The sequence below is a fragment of the Eptatretus burgeri genome, chromosome 5 (genome assembly GCF_056783735.1).
Source record: "Eptatretus burgeri isolate ZD-2024b chromosome 5, Ebu_testis_v1, whole genome shotgun sequence".
NCBI classification, from domain to species: Eukaryota; Metazoa; Chordata; class Myxini; order Myxiniformes; family Myxinidae; genus Eptatretus; species Eptatretus burgeri.
This window is the reverse complement of record NC_140965.1, coordinates 36457730-36480229: the sequence shown is the minus strand read 5'-3', so window position 1 is coordinate 36480229 and position 22500 is coordinate 36457730. Positions and strand designations below refer to the sequence as shown.

General features: G+C 46.6%; 2 protein-coding genes across 3 annotated transcripts in view; both read left to right on the top strand.

Moving 5' to 3' along the window:
* Positions 1-12266, top strand: part of LOC147026235 (protein FAM200C-like) — a 35824-nt gene extending 23558 nt beyond the window's left edge. Inside the window, exon 2 of the mRNA XM_085881452.1 lies at positions 9920-12266. Within this exon, the coding sequence (XP_085737578.1) occupies positions 10289-10825 (537 nt within the window). The 5' untranslated portion in view covers positions 9920-10288 and the 3' untranslated portion in view covers positions 10826-12266. The remainder of the gene's footprint in view (positions 1-9919) is intronic.
* A 1130-nt stretch (positions 12267-13396) lies between these two features.
* Positions 13397-22500, top strand: part of LOC147026234 (uncharacterized) — a 45785-nt gene continuing 36681 nt past the window's right edge. Inside the window, exon 1 of one of the 2 annotated variants that reach the window (XM_085881448.1) lies at positions 13397-13707. In XM_085881448.1, the coding sequence (XP_085737574.1) occupies positions 13614-13707 (94 nt within the window). In that variant the 5' untranslated portion in view covers positions 13397-13613. The remainder of the gene's footprint in view (positions 13708-22500) is intronic. The other variant, XM_085881445.1, reaches the window with a different exon arrangement.

Genomic DNA, 22500 nt, shown 5'->3' with positions numbered 1-22500 from the left:
TGAACTGTTTTCCCGCTTCGCTTCGTCTTTTCCTCTATTGAATCTCCATCTTGCTTCACGTAAAGGGTTGGTCGTGGGCTAAAACGCCCGATAATTAATCGAACCGTCGAGGCCGACGAATAACACCGCTCGGTTATCCCGATAGTACGGAACGGGTTGCTTAAAGTGGCCCGTGTCCGAAGTCGACCTGCGGCGAGGTGCGATCGCCCGGTCTACCCTCCGTGTGGGTACTTAGGTAGGTCGAATTTGGCGAGCAACCCTATCCCACGCGGGGGCCGATTGGCACGATCGCGGTGAGACCGAAAGGTCCACCCATGACTAGTTCCCGGCGTTAGTCCGAGAGGGTCACGACTGGATTGTCCGTCCGATGGGCGACGTGCCGCGATTGGAGTTACGTGGCCGTCCGCACGCCGGCGGGCGCGAATCCGCAACAATGGTGTCAGGTCGTGCGATATAAACTCATCGCCCTCCTCGCGGCACTGGTATTGGAGAACGGGAAAACGGGCTCTCCTGTCTCCAATTAAATTCACGGGAATCGGTCCAGGGGTGAGAGGAGCGACCCCCGATTCCCTCCAAATTACGAGCGAGCTAAATTAACCCTCTAAGAGAAGCAAGATGGCATCTCAAGGCGAGCGGGAGCCGGGGGTATTAGAAATGGATGTAGAATGTGTAGAATCCATGGTCCAGGATGGAATCCCCGTGCAGGAAATGTTGGTTGTACAGGAAAACGAACTCACCCAACTGAACCCAGAGCCCGAAATGGGTGCGGCAGCGGCCGCGGTGTATGACACCTCCCCTCCCCCTCTCCACCAAAACCCTTCCCCAACCCCTGCCGAAACGGCTCACCCAAGCGCACCTGACGTGGCCCAGCTATTAACCATGCTGGCACAAAAGATGGATGCGAATACACAACAAATAATCGAAAAAATGGATACATACACAAATGAAATTATAAACGAAATGAAAGGCATGAACAAGCAAATGAAGGAAGAAACGAAAAAGCTGCGGGGTGAGACGCAGAACATGGGCCGATGCCTGCAGGCGGGCATGAAGGCCGTGACCAGGGAGCTAAAAATGGCGACTCCACGTGTGGGAGCGAACGAGCTGGAAGGGGGTGCAAAGGCTGTCGGGCCCGCGGTGGAGGCGGGTGAAAAAATAATTCGGGGGGCGTGTTGGGCGAGGGTCGTGACGATGACCGAAAGGGAAAAATTAAATGGGGGGACCAAAACGTGTGAGACGAGACACGAGGTGACGACAAAGGAAATAAAAATAGTGGAGACAAGGGCGGTAAAGGGTGAAGAGTTGGCAGAGACACGGGAGATGGGAACGATAGAGGGAAGACAACACGATGAAGACGGGGTAAGTGACGCACACACACACACACGGAGGTAGTGGAGGATAATGAGGGTGAGCTGGTGGACTGGGTGGAGGCCCAGTGCGAGCAGCGGGATAGCCTCCTCCAGGAACGAGGGGAGGGAGTATGCCCCCTTGAGGCGAGTCACGACCAGGTGAGTTCGGTCGTGCTTTGCGAGGTTGAGGGGACGGGTGCTGCGGACGGGTGCACGGAGAGCTTGGGGGGTATAGAGGCCCCGGAGACCCTTGTGGGGACACGAATCCCCAGTGTGGTTGTCCCTGTGTGTGTGGTCAAGCCGTGAGTGCGTCCCCGTGTGTGGAAGCGACCCCGTGTGTGAGTGGTGTGGTGGCGATGGTGCCGGAGTACGTGCTTCCTGTACTGTACTGAAATGGGAGATGCTTAGCAGGCAGACACGAAGCGGAGGAACAGTCGAGCCGGGCTGTGTTGCACGAGTGCGAGCGCGGGCGTACTGTGCCCGCGGCTCCCCTTTATTCCGTACTCGGTACACTCACGAGCCGGCCGACTCCAGCATTACTACGACGCCTCAGGCGACGTGCACACCTCATATCCCTTGCCGACCCCCACGGCCACCCCTCCAACCATCACGCCCATCATGCATCATCATCATGCCCCTCCCCGTGGGCATGACGACACCACACTTCCCAGCACGCCGTGTGTGGATGAGGCACCGTGTGTGGAAACGGCCAGTGTGGATGAGGAACCGCGGGTGAATTCCCCCGCGTGTGTGAGTGAGGCACGGTGTGTGGATGAGGCACCGCGGGTGAGTGCCCCCGCATGCGTGAGTGAACGGCCGAGTGCAAGGGAGACCGTGTGTGTGAGAGAACGGTATGTGAGGGAGATGTCGGTTGGCATGCGAGAGCACGCAGCCGCGTCTCCCGGTGTGAATGTAATGGTGTGGAGTGTGAGCGTCGTAACACGCAGGTGTGCGTGGGTCGAATGGCGACGACGGCGACATGTGAGGAAAGAAAGCCGAGTAGCGGCTGTAGTTGTTTCGGGGACCGTGCCGGGTTCACCCAGCAGTGAGCACGAGGTCCGTGCTGTGCAACGCACGAGGCCCCCACGTGCTCGCTTGCGAGAGTGAAGTCCCGGTCCGGAAACGCCAGCGGTGGATTTGCCGATCCCGCGGACGGACAAAGTTTTGGCAGGATTACGGATTTGGACCGGACGGGTTCTCCACGCGATCGTGTGTGTTGAGCTCCAACGGGCAAAGCACATGTGTTCGCGTGGGGAACCCCTCGAGACGTGGGGCTTGTGTTTTTTTTTATGCGCACGGTGACGTCATGGCTGCACGTGGGGTTGGAATCCGGCAGGAGGGGTATCCCTGCCGGATAGTACCATCCAAGGAGGGACGAGGAACACGTGCAGCTGCATGACGTCATGGGCAGGTGTAAAGTGCGCGAGCTGCGAGTTGCCGCGCTGGTGCTGCGCATGGGAAAAAAAAAAAAAAAGCAAGCCTCACTTTCGGGTGCACAGGATTCCTGGGCAAGGGGTGGAAGACCCCCTTGACCCAGGGCACAGGATGGAAACTAGTTAGGGGGGAGGGTTAGCTTAGTTAGACCGACTTCATGGGGCAGGGGTAAGTCCTCATGGAGTCCGTGGAATGGATTAGTTAGAGGGATTGTAGCGAGATTTAGGTTGGGAAATTGATTAATGGGATTATTTGGAGACAGTGACAGACTTGTGGATGTGTAGAGTTGACGTAGCTTAGCTACGTAGGTTAAAAGGAACGTGCTGTAGTTTAAGGGACGACGTGGGAGCACGAGTTAGTTAGGGGATGTAGTTAGAAGGATGGCAGAGTTCAGTGATGTATGTGTGTTGAAGAGTTGGTGAGTGAAGTGGAAGCATGTGCTTGGTGAGTGAGTGAGGCCAGCGGGTCTGTGTGTATGGAGCGAATGGGGAATGCATGGTGCGATGAGTGATTGGGGGGAGGAGTGACTCCCGCCCAAGGGACCCCGGGGTCAGTGTAGAGTGAGTTAGGGGGTTAGTCAAATTTACAAAATGGAGGTCGTTTTGTTGTTGGTGGGTGTGTAGGCTCGAAACCCGTTTGGAGGGGTGCAGGAGCCCTGTTGACGGGCTGGGAGCGTGGCTGCGAAAGGTGAGTATCGCTGAGTGGGTACCCCGGGCACCAGGCTAGTCGGCCGTGGTAGGCCAAGGGCCCATGGGGGGCCGGGATAGCGTAGTGGGCACGGGTGCGCCTGCTTGGTGCGGGGGCCCGGGGCGCCATTAGCCGCGTGGGCAGTGTTGTGGGCATGGGTGACCCTCGGAAAGGGGCCTGGGAAGCCAGCCTGCCACGTGTGCGTTTCAGGGGAGGTGCCATGGGGGGCACTCCCCGGTGTTAGGGAGCTGGTAGGCTCGGAGGCAGTGTAGTGCCCGGGGGTGCCATAGCGGGAGATTCGGCAGAGGGTCGTGCCTGCCAAAGGGAGCCACGTGTCCCAGCCATGAGACCGTGTGAGGGCACGGAGAGAAAATTGGGGGGCGAGGCCCGAAATTGAAAGGACACCAACACAGGCGACGGGAATCTGGGTTTATAGAACCAATAGTTTAAGCGAGAGGCGCTTGTTGAAAGCCCCGGGGTAGTTTAACAGTTAATGGTTAGGGTAGATTAGGAAGTGTACCCCTCCGCACCATCCATCCCCTCGCTTTCGTTGTGGGCCGCTGGACCCACTCTGGGTTAGATCGCTGAACTCTGGGGAGGCCATTCTGAGGCTTGAGTTGGGCCTCGACACAGGACGCTAGCTCTCCCTTGTTCCCCTCCGGGAAGGGAACGTCGGGGTTGGGAGTAGGCTAGGTGACAGGATAGGTTAGCCGAACAAGGACAGTACAGGGGGTTAGGGGACGATTTATACTGGGGAAGTAAAAATAAAAACAACAAAAAAATAAGTTGGGGCTAAATTGGGGTTTGACAAATTAAGGGAGTGGGTATGTACAGTGACAGGCAAAGGCGATAGGTTGGGAGGGAGACAGGTAGGTAGGTCCGAGCCCGCCTTCCAAGTGGCCAGCACCACCGCACTCCCTCCACCAACCTCCACGGAACGGCAAAGGCTGGCCAACTTCATCGGCAGCTGTTGTTTTGCTGCGAGGCCTGTGCCGGCTGGATCGTCTGCAGCTGCTGTGCTGCAAGGCCTGTGCCGGCCCACTTCATCTGCCGGCTGGCTGTTTTTCTTCAAGGCCTGTGCCGGCCACTTCATCTGTTGGCTGTGTTGCTGCAAGGCCTGTGCCGGCCCACTTCATCTGCCGGCTGGCTGTTTTTCTTCAAGGCCTGTGCCGGCCAGTTCATCTGCCGGCTGTGTTTGCCTGCAGCGGCCTTCTTCTGCGGGCTGTGTTTGCCTGCTGCCTTTGCCATGCCATGCCCACTGCCCCTGTTCACCAGCCCCGTTCAATTTTTGCTTTGCCCCCCCCCCCTGTTCATTTCCATGTGCGCCAGGATCCGCAAGGCAACAGTTTGCAAGCTGCAAGAACTGCCCTGTTGGCAGCTACAACACGGGCCTGCAGTGGCGGCCCATGCACCGTGTTTGTGTTCATCCATCCATTCGTTGTGTTCATTGCGTGTGCCACTTGAGCTGGCACGGAGACTACGTTTGTGCGGCCCATGCACCATTGTGGTTCACTGTGTTCAGTTCAAACCATTCACCCATCCATTCGTTGTGTTCATTGCGTGTGCCACTTGAGCTGGCACGGAGACTACGTTTGTGCGGCCCATGCACCGTTGTGGTTCACTGCGTCCAGTTCAAAAGGGAAGGCCTTGGACTGCGTGTGAGCAGCCGGCCACGTTCCCTGTCACCTGCATTATTTGAGCCAGAGACTGCATGCGAGCAGCCTGGCTCCCTGCTAACTGCTTTCTTTTTGCAGAGTTCAGTGATCCTGGGCCATGGTTTAGTGTAAAATTTGTAAGTTAAGGTTAAGATGTACAGTAAATATGAGTGCGCCCCCGGCATGTTTGTCTTAGCGCCGGCAATTTTATTTAAGTCGTCCGTGTGAGTGAGTTTGTTTAGGTAGTTACTCAGCCCTTAGGTTATTTATTGTGGGGACACGAATACCATGAATGTCGCACTCAGGGATCCGTAGGTAAAATGTACTTGGGGAAAACTACACATGATGGCACACGAAAATTTGACGACTCGGGACGAGTCTGTAAAAAGGGGAGGGGGTAGTGTTGTGGTTGACCAAATTCGCAAACCACCATTCAGGTCCCTTAGGTGAGATATCTCTTTAAGTATATGTGTAGTTAGGCCCAAACCCGTTGTCTAGAGGGAATAAATGTCATTCATGCGTGCTGCGACTCTTCAGGATAGCCGTTTTTCTTTTACTATCTATATTTTGGACCAGCCGCCATGATTACCACCACCAACCACGTCTCAACAGTCATCACAACATCAACCACCCACCACAGCGCCGCTTCACCACAACAGCCACGACCTCTACCGTCACACCTCGCAACCGTCGCATCGCCACCGTTCTTGCGCCGCTTGTGGGTACCGGTATTGGACTCGTGCAGGGCGCGCGCCGAACAGCGTATACAAAACCACGGACTTTCCGCAGAAAAACGGATCAAAAACGATTCACGCCCACTTTTTCTCGGGCCAATGGGGAGCAAGGTGAAAGGTCGAAGGCAGGGGGTCAAAGGCGAAGCTACGGGGCTTATATAAGCGACCGCGTTCGTCAGTCGAGTGGGTGAAGACTTCGCAGTCGTCGTGTGCGTTGGAGTTGAGTGCAGTTGGGAAGTTCGCAGGAGGAAGAGTTCGGAGTTGGAGTCGGAGCGAAGAGGACGGAGCTGTGGAGAGGCGGCGGCGGTGAAGGCAGACGAGGGGGTGCTCGCGTCGGTGCCGGGAGCTGCACACCAGGGAGGCCGATGGCGCGACCTGGTCGAGGTGGAGACGCTCGTCGCGGGACCCGAGACAGAGTAAAAATCCTCCTTACCCCGAGCATCAGCAACCGCCTCCTGTTTCCCCCCCGTGCTGAGATAGTGCGACAGAGGGGGCCCCTTTCCCACCCCCTACCAGACACTGTCCGCGAGGCCCGCGGAGTTGGGGCACCATCGCCACTTCGCGCCTCATCATCAGACGGGTAGGCCCGACCCGGTCTCGGCCCCAGGCCCGCCTCATCCTTGAGGGTGTTCTTTTTCTTGGTTTTGGGTATGTGTTGTCGGCGCCATCTGTGAAGTAGAATTGTATAAGTGTTGCCGTGTGCTCAGTAGTCGGATAGCTCTGCATTGTGTCTTCACTTTTACATTTGCTTTTTGTGTAAAATTGCATTGTGTTTCTTTTCCTTTTCTATGTGCTTTTGGTGGAATTGTATATGTGTGCTTTCCGTTCATCGCGAATAAATGTGCTTTATGTTGAACTGTTTCCCGCTTCGCTTCGTCATTTCTCTCATTGAATCCTCATCTTGCTTCACGTAAAGGGTTGGTAGTGGGCTGAATACGCCCGATAATTAATCGAACCGTCGAGGCCGACGATAACACCGCTCGGTTATCCCGATAGTACGGAACGGGTCGCTTAAGTGGCCCGTGTCCGAAGTCGACCTGTGGCGAGGTGCGATCGCCCGGTCTACCCTCCGTGTGGGTACTTAGGTAGGTCGAATTTGGCGAGCAACCCTATCCCACGCGGGGGCCGATTGGCTTGATCGCGGTGAGACCGAAAGGTCCACCCGTGACTGGTTCCCGGCGTTAGTCCGAGAGGTTCACGACTGGATTGTCCGTCCGGTGGGCGACGTGCCGCGATTCGAGTTACGTGGCCGTTCGCACGCCGGCGGGCGCGAATCCGCGACAATATATATGTATATATATATATATATATATATATATATATATATATATATATATATATATATATATATATATATATATATATATATATATATATGTAAAAACACCCTTTTGTGAATGTTTTACCCCAATCTGGAAATGCTTTCCAATGCATCTGGCAGGAAGTAATGCCTCACCCATTGTATTAATCAGAGTTCACAACTCACAAGACTTCCACCTAATCTCCAAAATGAAAAACGAATTTGAAGGAAGTCGTTTTGCTTTGCTCCAGAGATTAACACTCCAACATCCACTGCAAATGAAATGGGTTTCAGCAAAACAATCTGATGTCAGCGATACACTTCATACATTCACGTTCTCCACTCAATTCATATCCCACACACACACACACACACACACACACACACACACACACACACACACACACACACACACACACACACACACCAAATCAAGTGGACTCGATATCTGTGGTCACAAAACGATCTCCAAGGGTAAGCCTCCCTCAGCACCTGTGATTCAATGATGGATGTGATTCAACAAGGTGGTCTGAAAGTCACTTTACCCCTTCCCAGTGAAGCATTGTTCTTGAACTCTTTTAATATACAGGTTATATTTTCCAGTAATTACAATAATTAATTTGTCATTGTATCTGTATGTGCTCCATCATTCTTCTGAGTCAGTGTTTCCGCATACCATAGCGGGCGAGGGGGTGAGGGCAGAGGGGAAGGGATGGAGGGAAGTGCGAGAAATTTATCAGGGGTAAAGTAACTTTCAGCCTACCCTGTACATATATATATATTTATTTGGACCACCATATGACCTTAACCTTCAACATTTCGGGGTAGAGTGTAATTTACCAAAAATTGTCATCTGCAATCTTTCCATAAATCTCAACATTATAAAAATCGGAGAAAAATTATTCAAGTTATAATCATAAACGTGTTTTTTTGTTAATTAGGTCACAATCCGAAAAAGGTGGGTCAAGAACACTAATCAAATGTCAGGAGCACAACGTTTGTGCAGGTACATTCATTATTATGATGCAAGAACATCTTAGAAGGTGAAATAATCTGAGATTACGCATTGGAAAAATTGAGCGATGACAAAAACCTGCTATTTTATTGAGACCACCATTTGACCTTGATCTTTAACTTGAAGGGGTATGATGTCAATTAAACATAAATGTGGTATACCCTTCTCTACATAGAGAGGGCCATTTAGTTCTGATCGGAAAAAATAATTACTCGAGTTATGGTGAAAAATGTAAAAATGGCTATAATTAGGTCAAGCTCAAAAATTATGTCAACCATACTTTTTATAAGGCTGTTGGTGCTCTCATTTTTCTTTTAGTTTTATAACATCTAAGGCATTATGTAAATGTGTATTGATGTGTAAAACAGATGCATTATTAGTGGATGCGAATATATAATATAGTTTTTCTTTTCCTCAAAAGTTGCATATTTTTTTAGAAACTATAAAAAAGCTTTACAATTATGTTATGATGTGAGCATGTCTGTTTTGTTTTTCTAGCAGTATACTTGAGTGATCAAAAAAACCAACGCATGAAAAGCTATTGACCAATCAAATACAACGATAAACAATGCACATGGCGAAACCAACATTGGCACGATGTGTTTACTTTGTGCAGGCACACAGCACGGAGTTCACAATCATGTCTGCCAGTGTTGCATGAATGTCTGCCAGTGTTGCATGAATGTCTGCCAGTGTTGCATGCATGTCTGCCAGTTGACAACCTCAAAAATTTCAACATTTTCCTTGATAGGCCGTGGAACGAACACTTAGAAAAGGTTGAGTTTTGAATTTTGTTCATTACCTCTGAGGCACTATTGAATCCAGCTCCGGATTTGTCAGCACAGACATTTTTTTTTAAACTTTGTTTGTAGTTAAAAGTAAAACACATAAAAAACATAACATAAACATGTTTTTTTAAATAAAAAAATTTTAAGGACATAAAAAGACTTTTTTTTGTCTTTTTCTTTTTTTATATATATGAGCCTCACCAATGCATACAGAAAGAATAGGGTCTAAGGGGTATAAGGGTCTAAATGGGTCTAAAGTGTTGAGTGTCAAAAGGGTCTTTAAAGGTCAAAAGGGTCAGCGACCTTGGATTTAAAGCATCATTAGGGGTCTGTGGGTTGTCAGGATTATAAAAGTCTTAAGGCTATGTTCCAAAAGTAGTGAGGGCCTAATGGGTCTAGAAAGGAGTAAATGGGTCTCAAGGGTCTTAATGGGTCTCGAGGTCTATCGGGTCTAAAGGGTATCTTCCAATAGTAGTTAGGGTTTTAAAGGTCTAAAGGGTCTTAATGAGTCTAAAGTGTCAAAATGGTCTTTAAAGAGTGTAAAGCAAAAGGGTCTACAGGTGTGAGGGGTCTATATGGTTTAAAGGGTCATAAGGCATCGAAAGGTCGATGGGGTCTAAGGAATGTAAAGGTCTAAAGGGTATGATCCAAAAGTAGTTGGGTCGAACGGGTCGAAAAGGATCTAATTCATGTAAAAGTCTTCAGGGTCTTAGAAGGTCCAAAAAGGGTCTTAAAAGTTTTTCTGGGTTTAAAGGTCTAAATAAAGGGTAAATGGGTCTTAATAGTCTTGAGAGCTCGAATAGTCTATATCAGTGATTCTTAACCTGGGTTCGACCGAACCCCAGGGGTTTGGTGAGCCAGTCTCAGGGGTTCGGTGAAAGCCCTCCGAAACACATTGCAATTTTGCTATAATTTGCTTTCAGTCGAACTTAATTTTATTTCTTTCTTTTTTTTCAGGATCAGGATGTCAAGTAAGAAAAGGAAATGGTCGGAGGATTGCGTGCGGTACGGGTTCACGTATACCACGGAGTAGGACGGAACTCAACATCCTCAATGCATGCTTTGCTATGCGAAGTTGAGCAATTCCAGCCTTGTACCAGCGAAATTACGGGAACACTTCATAAAATTGCACGGCGAGGGACAGTACAAGGACGCAACAGAAGATGAATTCAAATTCCAAAGAGCTTGATTCGATGCAAGGGCAACTTTGCCCGCTCACAACTTCATTCCAATTGACAAACCAATCCTCACCGTCTCGTATGAAGTTGCGTATCTAATCGCAAAACAGCGCAAACCAACCACATTATCAAACCGGTCACATTGAAGATGGCCAACATCATGCTTGGAAAAGCTGCTGAAGAAAAGTCTCTTGTTCCACTCTCAAATGACACCATCAGCAGCAGAATCGACGACATGAGCGATGATATCCTCGCCCAGGTAGTTGCAAATTTAGTCGCGAGTCCAACGAAATTCAGACTTCAACTCGATGAGACCACCGACGTTTCCAATTTGAGCCAGCTCATCGTGTTTGTGTGGTATGTCAAGGGAGACGAGATCACGGAAGAGTTTCTGTTCTGCAAGCCTCTCACAACAACGACTAAAGCAGCTGATGTGAAGAAACTTGTGGACGACTTCTTCAGAAGCAACGGTCTTTCGTGGGACATGGTGTCTGCAGTTTTCTCAGACGGGGCTCCAGACATGCTGGGGCGCAACTCCGGTTTTGGAGAGCTGGTGAAGGCCGATGCACCACACGTCATCGTCGCGCACTGTGTCCTGCACAGATACGCGCTGGCATCAAAAACTCTGCCTCCAGAACTGGCCGATGTTCTGAAAATCGTCGTTGAAACTGTGAATTACTTGTGAAGCAGTGCTCTGCATCATTGCATCTTCAAAGAGCTGTTCAATGAAATTGGCTCTGAATTTGAAGTCCTTCTCTACCACTCTGATGCTCGGTGGTCATCACGAGGGAAGGTACCGAGGCGTGTTTTTGCCTTGCGTGTAGAATTAGCCCTGTTTCTGCGAGAGCACCAGCATCGCCATGCAACTCATTTCGAAGAATCAAAGTTCATCCGAGCCTTGGCATGCATGGCTGACATCTTCGAAGCACTCAACCATCTCAATTGTCAGATGCAGGGTGGATGGAGTGAATGTCATCGAAGCTGAAGAAAAGTTGAATACTTTTCGAAAGAAGTTACCGTTGTGGAGGCGGCGAACAGAGAAGGATAACTTCGCGAACTTTCCGCTACTGGACGAGTGCGTGAGCGGAATTGAAGATGATTCTGAAGTTGGAGGCACTGCTATACCAAGGGAACTGAAGCAAGTGATTGCCACGCACTTGGATGAGCTGGGAAAGTCATTCGATGGATATTTCTCTGACCAAGCACAACACCCAGCATGGGTGAGACAGCCATTTACTTTTGGCATTGCAATGGCAGATGTCAACGATCAATACCTCGATGACCTCATCGAACTTCAGCAGAGACAGACTCAACAACAACTCTTCGGCACAACAACGCTCTCAACGTTTTGGTGCCGCCAAATGGAGGGGTATCCTCTCATCGCAAAATTGCCCTTGAGATCCTCACGTCGTTCATTACAGCGTATCTCTGTGAGCATGCATTTTCGAAACTGCTGGACATCAAAACAAAGAAAAGGAGCAGACTTGCATGTGAAAGTGATATGAGGGTGGCCCTTGCCAAAACAAAGCCACACATTTCCCAGATGGCCTCCAAAAAACAAGAACAAAAATCGCATTAAGATACAATTGTTCTTATTATCCAAATATACTTTTGAATTTTGATGCAATTTGATTTTTATTTTTGCATTCATTGAAATTGAATTTATTCTTCTTATTATACAAATATACTCCTGAATTTTGATGCAATTTTTTTTTCATTTTTGTATTAATTAAAATTGAAATTTTTGGTCAAATTTGAGGGGTTCGGCGAGTGTACGGAGGTTTTTGTTCGGGTTCGGCACCTCTGAAAATGTTAAGAACCACTGGTATAAATGGTCCATGGGGTTCAAAGGGCCAAAGGGTACGTTTCATTAGTAGTTGGGGGTCTATCGGGTCTGAAGGGGTGTAAAATGTCAAAAATGTCTTAAAAGTGCAAAACGACCAACAAGATTTTAAAAAGGACTAAAAGGATCATCTCCTCTCTGCTCCCACCCCAACTCTCTGTTCTACCCTCCCCTGAAATTTTGGATGCCATCGACCGGCAGATGGGCATGCACCACTCCATGTTGCGAACTCCCAGCCCCATGCACACACAAAGTAAATACGTCGTAAAAATGTTGTTTTCATCGTGCGCATTCCATTCCATTCCATTCCATTCCATTCCATTAGGACCATACCCTGTACAGAGTGTTGGTGCTGCCGAAGCAGTTTCCTTGGCTATTGGGCACAATCCTGGACAGGTCACCACTCTGACGCGGGATACTTGAATGACTCGGTCATCCCAGCAAGCTGGTACTCATTTTTCCGACCTCGGAAGGATGGCAGGCTGAGTCAAACCCCTGGTAAATTAATTCAGTGGGCAACGAGGCTTGAACTCAGGACCTTCAGATCCCAAGCCGCCACCCAAACCACTGAGCCAACACCAGGCTACATAGTGCGCATTATCATTGCATTTGATTGGCCAACAGCTTTCCATGCATTGTGTTTTTTTTTTTTGACCAATTAAGTAGGTATACCGTGAAAAAAAAATTGACACATTTTCCGTCATTAATTAATTGTTCCATTTTTTGGTAATTTCCAAAAAACAAAGTGCAACTTTTGACAAAAACAACAACCATATTTGACATTTTAATTTATTAATACATATTTTTGGTGCACGATTTACAAAATGCCTCGAAGGTAGTGAACAAAACTCGAAAACTAAACTCTTTTTGAGTGTTCGCCCCACAGCCCACATTCCCATTTTATTGATGCAAGAAATTTTTTTCCAAGATTTCCAAGAAAATTTCATTCCGAAAGTCCCAGCCAACTCCGAGATAGAGCTCAGACATTAGCAGCAAAAAAAAAAAACTTAAAAAGGATGGGGGAAAAAAAACCCCCTTAAATGGTGGCTTAGTACTCCTTGGGGTGTAAGAAACTCTGAGGGACAATGAAAAACTGGGGACACTAATTGTAGAAACAAACCCCACAACAGGTATAATCCTCCCCCTGTCAGATATAGGGAGGCTTTATAAAGTGATGTATTCAATAGGGTGTTGATTAGAGCGTAGGTGTGGTTGGCCAAATATGTGTTTGTGCAACATAAAAGTTGGAATGTTTCAAAACTACATTAGAATGTCATGGAAAGTTGACATTCATTTCCTGTAAGCTGTTTACCAGCTGTCAGTCCTAAAACATGATGATGCATCAGGCGTGTTTTGAATTTACATTCCAGTGTATGTAGAGCTGCTTTAAAGTCAATTATCCGGAAGTGTTTTGGCTCAATTTCCCACCAATCCGAAGGAGGCCTACCCTTAAAACTTAATCTCGTTTAATCCAGCGGTGGCTTCCAGATAGTTTACTGATACAGAATGTTAGTGTGAGGCAAATTAGAAAAAAGCGGAAGATTCTTCTATCCACAGTCTTTGTATAAAGCCTAAGAGGAAACGATGCACAACACAACAGGACATTGACGCTGGAGCTTCGAGCCGCAGCATGAATTGGATCCGTTTGAGAGAAAGTCAGAGTGAAGAAAGAAGCGAACTTCAAGATTCATCAGCCTTAGAAGAGAGGAGCAATTCCTTGACAGGTTGGTTCATGATCACAATGCCTAAAAATGCCATATTTAGGTCTTTAAAACTTCAAATCTCATGCACCGGCGCATAACACATAACACGCTTTGGGACAAGTTGGGCAATTTGGATTGAAGACCTTTACTATAACAATAACAAAATTATTATAGTTATGATTATTAATTTCTTCGTATGCAGCCTATGGCTGCTTGGCTGCATCATTTTCTGGCGGCACAGCTCGCTGAAGCCCCATCACCAGTAAGCTGGTGCTCATTTTTTCGATCTCGGAAGGATCACAGGCTGTAACTGTTAAATCAACACCAAGCCGATAATAGTAATAATAACAAGGATGCAAGTCCTCATAATTGGGAGGACCACCCCAACCACACCTTAATAGTAGGATGTGTAGATTTTACATATACTCTTTTTTGTTGTTGTTTTTTTTTCATGTACTGACCATATTCTTTACAGAGCATTGGTGCTGCTGAAGCTGTTTCTTGTAAGGCAATGGCAAACCACCCAGGGTTACATTGAGTGGTTTGCCATTTCCTTCTCAGGGTTGTTTTGTCAATGCTCTAGCCTTTAAATGCTGAGCGGCAAGCAAGGAAGCAGCACGTACCATTTCTAGTTTTTGGTATGACTCGGACGGTGTTTTGGACCATCGACCTCCCAGATTCGGAGCGGACGCTCTAACCATTGCACCGACGAGTCTGGTTCTACATCCATAGGATGTCCATAAAGTCCTTGTGCAAATTTTAACTTTTATAACTTTTAATGTACACAAGATAGAACAAACTACAGGAGAGTAGATTGGGACCATACTCTGTGCAGAACGTTGGTGCTGCTTAAGCAGTCTCCATGGCTATTGGGCACAATCTTGGATGGGTCGCCACTCCGACACAGTATAACAGCAAGCTGGCACTCATTTTGCCGACCTCGGGAGGATGACAGGTCGAGTTAACCCCACCTGGTATTAATTCAACAGCTGAGCGGGATCCACAGCCCACCACCCGAACCATTAAGCCAACACCATGCATAAACTATATATGGCATATTAAAACATAATTCATCAAGTGTTGTTGATGTTAATGTTGATGTTATTGCCATTGTTAAATCCACAATTCCACTGGTTTTCTTGACGAGTTGACATTCTATGATGAAGTAACTGCAGTGGTAAAGTCAACCACCATCAAGACGAGGCTGATGCGTTTGAATTATTTCAAGTCAAGGGAGGATTGATGACACCAGGGATCAGTGTTACGTCTCATAATGTTTCATTAATGATGGAAGAATTGATGAAGAATGAAAAGTTGCGATTCCTATGCGAGTTAATATGCGCTGATGACTTCGTATTAAATGCTGAAAGTGAAAAAGAAGCAAAAGAGATGTTTGAAAAATTAGAAAAGGAAAGAGAGGAGAAAGATTTAGAAGTCAACATGAATAAAACGAAGGCTATGCTGAGTGGCGAGGAAGAAGGAGTTTTTGTTGTTGACAGAAATCGCCCCAAACAAGAGATAAAGTCACTCCAGGTAAGAGGCTAAGAGAAGGTGAAATAAAGATAAAGCAAAACAAAATAAAAGAAAGAGAAAAATAACAAAAAAACATCCAAGACACTGGAAGTAGCAGCAGAAGTCAGGTGAAATGCAATGGAACGTCAAAGATGTAAGAATTAGGAATTGACATTCCTCTTAAAGCTGGGTAGTTCGTAGGATAATGGGAAGCACGTTACAGGTAGTGAATTCTAAAGAGAGACAGCACAAGGGATAAAACTATCCACATGGCTTTTCATTCTGCACTGTGGATCAGCTATAGTTCATGGATGTGCAGAGATGGCAAACCGAGTCTTGGGTCCAAACACTCGTACAGGAGGAACCAAGTTAGAAAGTCCAGCAGAACATTTACCATGAAAATTTGTGTAGAACAAACTAAGAGTGGAAAATGACCCTTGCGCTACTCTTTATCAAAGGCTTTTGAGATATCCAAAGCAACTAATCGAGCTTCACCCTTGAGCTCCAATGTCCTGTTGAAATTATCTTTAATTAAGGATAGCAGATCACCAGTAGAGTGAGAATGGTGAAAGCCATCCTGGTAATCAGTGAGTTCATTGTCCTCCAGATGGCGGAGAGGTTGTTCATTGATGAGGCATTCAAATACCTTACTTATTACAGGAAGCAAGCTGATGAGCTGAGAGTTACTTGGCTCAGAATGCTCACTAGCTCCCTTGGAAACAGAGACAATGTGGAAAAGGAATTGGAAGGAATTACATTTATAGGACGAAATGTTATAGGTTGTCACAAGAGGTGAGGTGCAATAGTACAGGGTGTTCCAAAACGACCTGGACAATTTTGGTTGTTCATATATTTACTACCACAAATGATACAATGATACCTTTGTTTTATATGATGTAAAAATTTATAAAGTTTTTTTCTATTTGCAGGTCTGGTGGTTGAATCTAAAAGAAAATAGTGACTCCAAAGGAGAAGCTCAGTACGTCAAATTGTACATCCAGACGAGATCTGACAAGCAAATTCAGCATAATTTCCAGACAAGATATGGAAGGAATCTGCCATCGCAGACTGGTATCAGAGAGTGGTACAAGAGGTTTAAGGACACTGGAAGTTGCCAGAAACAGAAAAGTACCGGTCGACCAAGCACAAGTGCAGCAGACGTTGAATGAGTGTGTGAATCGTTTCAACAAAGTCCCAGAAAATCAATTCGCTACAAATCCTGTGTACAGTGGTTGGACTACCAACCACCATTGTACACAGGATTTTGCATAAACGGCTGAAAATTTATGCCTAAAATGGTGCAGATTCTGCAGGAACTCAAACCAAATAATGGACACAAAAGCAAGGCATTTGCCTTGGAAATGTTCAATCTCATAGAGGATGAAGAAGATTACCTGAAAAAGGTCATGTTCACAGACGAAGCGTGTCGGGGAAAGTCAACCGGCACAATATGAGGACCTGGGGCTCTGAAACCCCCCACGTGGTCATTAAACACATATTTGACAGTCCAAAGGTCAATGCGGTGTGACCTTCTCAATGACTGCTTGGTGGGTCCGTTTTTCTTTGTGGAGGTCACAGTGACCTCAACAATTTACATGAGCATGTTGGAAGGATTCGCCTTCCCACATATTGAAGATTTGTAACCCGATATCATTTTTTCAACATGACGACACTCCCCCTCATTGGGCCTTAGTCGTTCAAGCCGTCCTGAATGAAAAATTTCCAGGCCGCTGAATTGGCCGAGACGGACCAACCTCCTGGCACCCACAATCACCAGACATAACCCCACCTCCCTCCCCCCTTGTGTTTTTTCTGTGGAAGTTTGTCAAAGATCTTGTCCACAACACCAAGTGGGAAACCTCCATGATTTCCATTCTCGGATCACAGCTGCATGCACACTGGTGGATGCAAACATACTGAGCTGAACATGACAAGAACTCGTGTACCACCTTGGTGTCCTGCATGCGACAAATGGAGCTCACATTGAAGTGTATTGATGGTGTGCACAAAACATTCACAAGGAATGAAGGCACAGAAGGAGGCCATTCGGCCCATCATGGCTGTGCCTCACCAATACCAGATTTAATAAATCCATCAATACCCCTTCCCTTCGTGTGCAGCCTTTTGGCTGCTACACTGGGACTCATTTCGCCAACCTCGGAAGGATGACAGGCTGAGTCAACCCCCTCATGTTAATTCAGTGGCCAATGGGGCTTGAACTCAGGACCCAAGGATCCCAAGCCACCACCCTAACCACTGTCTCTCTATCGAGTGCAGTCTGTGGCTGCTGGTTGCATCATTGGTTGGGACGCGGCTATGCCGCTGATGCAGTGTCCCCCTTACCAGTATACACCGGCCCAGTATACTGGTCCTCATTTTTCCGACCTCGGAAGGATGACAGGCTGAGTCAACCTCCTGGTATATATTAATTCAGCGGCCCAACGGAGCTTGAACTCAGGACCCGAGGATCCCAAGCCGCCACCCAAACCACGAAGCCAACACCAGGCATCATCCTAACCACTAAGCCAACAACAACATTATGAATTTCTGCATCATATATACAAAGGGTATCGTTGTAGCATTTGTGGTTCTAAATATATGAACAACCAAATTTGTCCGGGTCGTTTTGGAACACCCTGCATCATTCGAAGTTTGATCATAAAAGCTGGGATTTTCACATGTAAAAGTGTGAGGATCAATATCTTGAGGTCAAAATTTAACTTGCAAAAGGCAAAAAGTTGCTGTTATATATTTTTTTTATGCAAACTTAACTCTCATGGAAGATTTAGAACACACAACTGATCAGGACGCAACAGAACAAAAAGAACAGTAGAAAGAGAAGTGAGAAATACAAAAGGCAGGGTTGAGGGACAAAATAGGGGGAGACTTGGACAAAAAAGTGGAAAGGGAGGATGCATGAGGTGGACCAGATGGATACGAGACATAATAGCTGTTTCCTTGGAGACATGATAGAAGAATCAGGAGGAGCAAATTTGCTGTGAGATCAAGAATAAAGTCAGCCTTGAATAAGTGGAGACAACCAGGTGATATCATGAATCAGAAACATTCTGTTATCTGTAAAAGTTAGAGTTTATAAAACCTGCATCAGACCGGTATTGATGTATGAGCAAATACCTCGGAATACGCGTCTTTTCGCAGACATGCGGTGGAGCGTGAATTGTGATTCATCCTGTCTCATCAAAATGATTCTTCATAGAATTACAGTGACGATGGAAACAAAATAATGTCTGAAATCCATTTTCTACCGGTCATACTATGAATACAACCCAGAGACAAACACCACGCAGACATGTACAGAGGTAAACACCACCCAGAGACAAACACCGCCCAAACACATCGGGAGACAAATATCGCCCGAACCCATCTGGAGACAAACACTCTCCAGAGACAAACACCGCCTGGACACATCCAGAGACAAACAAACACTGCCCGGACAGGTCCAGAGACAAACACCTTCTGGAGATAAACAATGCTCAGACACATCCGGAGACAAACCCATCTGGATTGTTAGTTGTTCGAGTGTTAGATATATGGAGTGTTAAAAAAATACAACTGCCTGGACATGTCAGGAGACAAACACAGACACATCCAGAGACAAACATCGCCCAGACATAAACATTGCTTGGACACGTCCGGACACAAACACCACCCGGAGATAAAGACCACCCAGAAACATCTAGAGACATACACCTTAGGGAAATAACCACTGCCCGGACACGTCTGGAGACAGAGAGAGATGTGCAGGAGGGTACTGCACTGTATAAGGAGGGGTCAGAGGGAGAATGGGCCAGAGAGAGAGAGAGAGAGTTTTACTTTGTGAAGAACACACACACACACACACACACACACACACACACACACACACACACACACACACACACACACACACACACACACACTACATATTAGTGCTTGGCTGATATCAGCAATTCTTCAGGAATCAGCAGATTGGAGTCAGTGTGACTACCGACTACAGTATGTACTGCATACAACCCAAAAACCTTGAGTAGCTTTCACCCTTATTTTGGGGGAATTTCAAGACAAATTGTAAAAAACAAAGTTGCATTATAAACGTTTCAAGGAGATGTGCATAAATATTAATGTTCATAAACAGCTGGCAATCGTTATGTGAGGAGTGGAAAACATTTGGCTCGGTAATTTAGAAAACATGTTAATATGGCAAACGGCTCTGAAATCGAGTGTTATCAAATATATTATGCTTTTATACTCACAAAGAGAAATGATATAACCTTGCCAAAGCACACTGGAGTCATATAAAATATCCAAATGCTTTTGAAACAGTCATGAGAACAAAGGGGCGTGATTGATCACTCGTACGCTGCTGAGATTTAAACTTAAAACATCCACCACCCATCATCCTCATAAGATAGGGGATGAAACTTTGCCACCACGGCACCCGTAACCAAGCATGCAGGAATGCGCACACACCTGCAGAGAGTCCCTTTACAGATCCAAATATACCCAAATGTGCCTCTACCTTGTAGCAACTGCCGACTGTACATCCCGATCAGGAGACTGGGTGTACCACCATTGACTGTAGGGTGCTTGGAAAGCGGCTTAAGTACTCAAGCAAACTCTCCAATTAAATTGTTGATCAGGACTGACTGGTTTGGCAAGGGAAAACAAGCTGGTTGGTCATAGCAAATACCCACAAAAATCGAAACCGCTGATTTCTTACCATTTTGAGATTTCACTGCGGATTTTGAGTGATTTAGTCTACATGATCCGATGTTATGCCTGGTGTTGGCTTAATGGTTAGGGTGGTGCGCTTGGGATCCTGGGATCCTGAGTTCAAATCCCACTCTGCTGTTGAATTAATACCAGGTGGGGTTGACTCTGCCTGTCATTCTTCTGAGGTTGGCAAAATGAGTCCCAGCTTGCTGGTATACTGCGTTGGAGTGGTGACCCATGCAGGATTGTGTCCAATAGCCAAGGAGACTGCTAGGGGCAGCACCAACACTCTGTAGAGTATGGTCCCAATGTTTCAGATCTCTTCAACTTCCAGGATCTTTTCACTTAATTTTTGAGATCTTGTTATTTGGTCATTTTCTTGATTTCTGCATTGATTAGCCAAAAATCGCTGGGTTCTGAAACCTCAGTGTGTGTGTGTGTGTGTGTGTGTGTGTGTGTGTGTGTGTGTGTGTGTGTGTGTGTGTGTGTGTGTGTGTGTGTGTGTTTGCATGCCCCCCTAATGTGCAAGTGGCTGTTACTTGACATTCCCTCTTTTTTGTCCTCTCCGCTTTCGTTTTACAACCTGTCACTTGGACATACATAGATACATATAAAAAATTACACATTTCGTTTTTCAAAGTTTCTTCAACAAATTTGTTGGAGTACAAGCATGAGTACTTCAGCCACTTGGCGAGTGTTCTACAAGCTTCGATCCCTGCAAGGGATCCATGGAGTTCCATGGATCCATGGAGTTCCATGGATCCCTGCAATTCCATGGAGAAACCGTGGCTCGATTCTCCATGGGCTCTGTCTCTCTCTGTCTCTCTCCAGTAGGATCAAAATATGAAATAAACAGCCTAACCTCCAAAAAATTGCAAGAAAACGTTTTATCATGTTTTTCTGTAGTACTTGGTCCAGAGAACAACTTATCAAAAGTTGGCTGAAATCTGACCATCAGAAAGGGACAAACTTTGACGTTAAAAAAAATGGCTGCCACTATTAAAAAGTGCCTCATTTCTTCTCATATCCCATCATCTTAGCTGTTTTTACACATGTAAGTGTAAAAATAACAAGAAGCGAATACTTCGATATCGCGTGGATGGGGGCAGTAAAAGTCTAGGTTAAGAATGATGAAACAAGTTTGCAGTTATAACTAGAAGTAAGACATCAGGAACTGCTGTGCGGTGCCCAAATTAAATGACGACCGTTTTTGAACCTGTTGGGGGCTATTGGGACACTGATGGATGGAAGTGGACTCAAAGATATCCTCGGGACAATCTATGGAGAAAACGCTGTGGTACACATGATGACTGGAAAGGCTGTGCAGCATGCGTTTCGTGGACATCACCTAGTTGATCAGTGTATAACCGACCAAATCATTTCCAAGATCATTAAAAAGGAACCGGAATTTGAAAGCCTGATAGAGCAACTTGAGGCATTATACTCCCAAGCTGAGAATGGTGAAATACATGTTGTCAAAGTGATTGGTTCTGATTGTATGGAAAAGTTTGTTCAAGTAATAGCTTCAAAAAGTGTGAGTTATCTAACAATTCCAAAACGAGCAAACTCTGGTTGAACTATCAACAAATGTTAGGAGTGGCCCAGGAGCTCATTGAGGCTGATCGCACAGGATCGTGGGAAATGCACCTCCATGCTGTATCGGATTGTTTGCCCATATTTGCTGCTGCAGGTCACCCAAATTACCTGAAATCCGCCTACCTGTATCTCAAAAAGATGAAGGTGTTGAAGATTGAAAACCGTGTTGTGTTTAAGAAGTTCATGCGTGGCTACCATGTCATCCGGCGAAGCAACACATTTTGGGCTGGCCTTGGTTGTGACTTGGTCATTGAACAGACACTTATGAGGTCACTTAAAAGCACAGGGGGTTTAACAAGAGGTAGTGGGATGTCAGAACACCAAAGGGCCATCTGGACAATGTCTTCTCCGGTATCCTCTGCTTACAACTTTGCCATGCAGGAATTTTGTGAAATGCGGTATACAACAAGTGAACAGCACAAAGAATCAACTACTGCAAGAATAGTCAGGGATAAAGACAATCTGACCAAACTTGCAACAGTGCTTGGACACTATACACTATTCTCAGATGAGATGACATTGCGCAACATTATAACAGGGATAAATGCTGATGATAACGTGAATGTGCATGACCTTTTCACTGTTGGTAGGGACATTGTTACCAAAATGGAAGGCCAATTTATATTTTCATATTCGCACAAACGCAATACTAAAGTGAAAAACTTAGCATCAGCAAGAGCAGTCAAGGTAGCTGAAGACAGAACAATTGATCCGGCACTATTATTTCAGAGGTTTCTGGTTGTGTCGCAGTCTGGAGAGCTACGCTTAGATGAGGTGATGAAGTACGAACTTTCGCCATATCCACCTTCCTTGTTCGAAGCTAAACATCAACTACGAAAACCAGACAAACCTGCACTTCTCGAGGCTATACGGAACCATGCTGCGTCCGTGGATGATGCTGTCCTTCAGTCTATTCCCAAGACAGATCACTACGTCTTAGACGGAGGTTCCCTTCTACATCACTTGGAATGGACAGAAGGAAGTACCCACAGT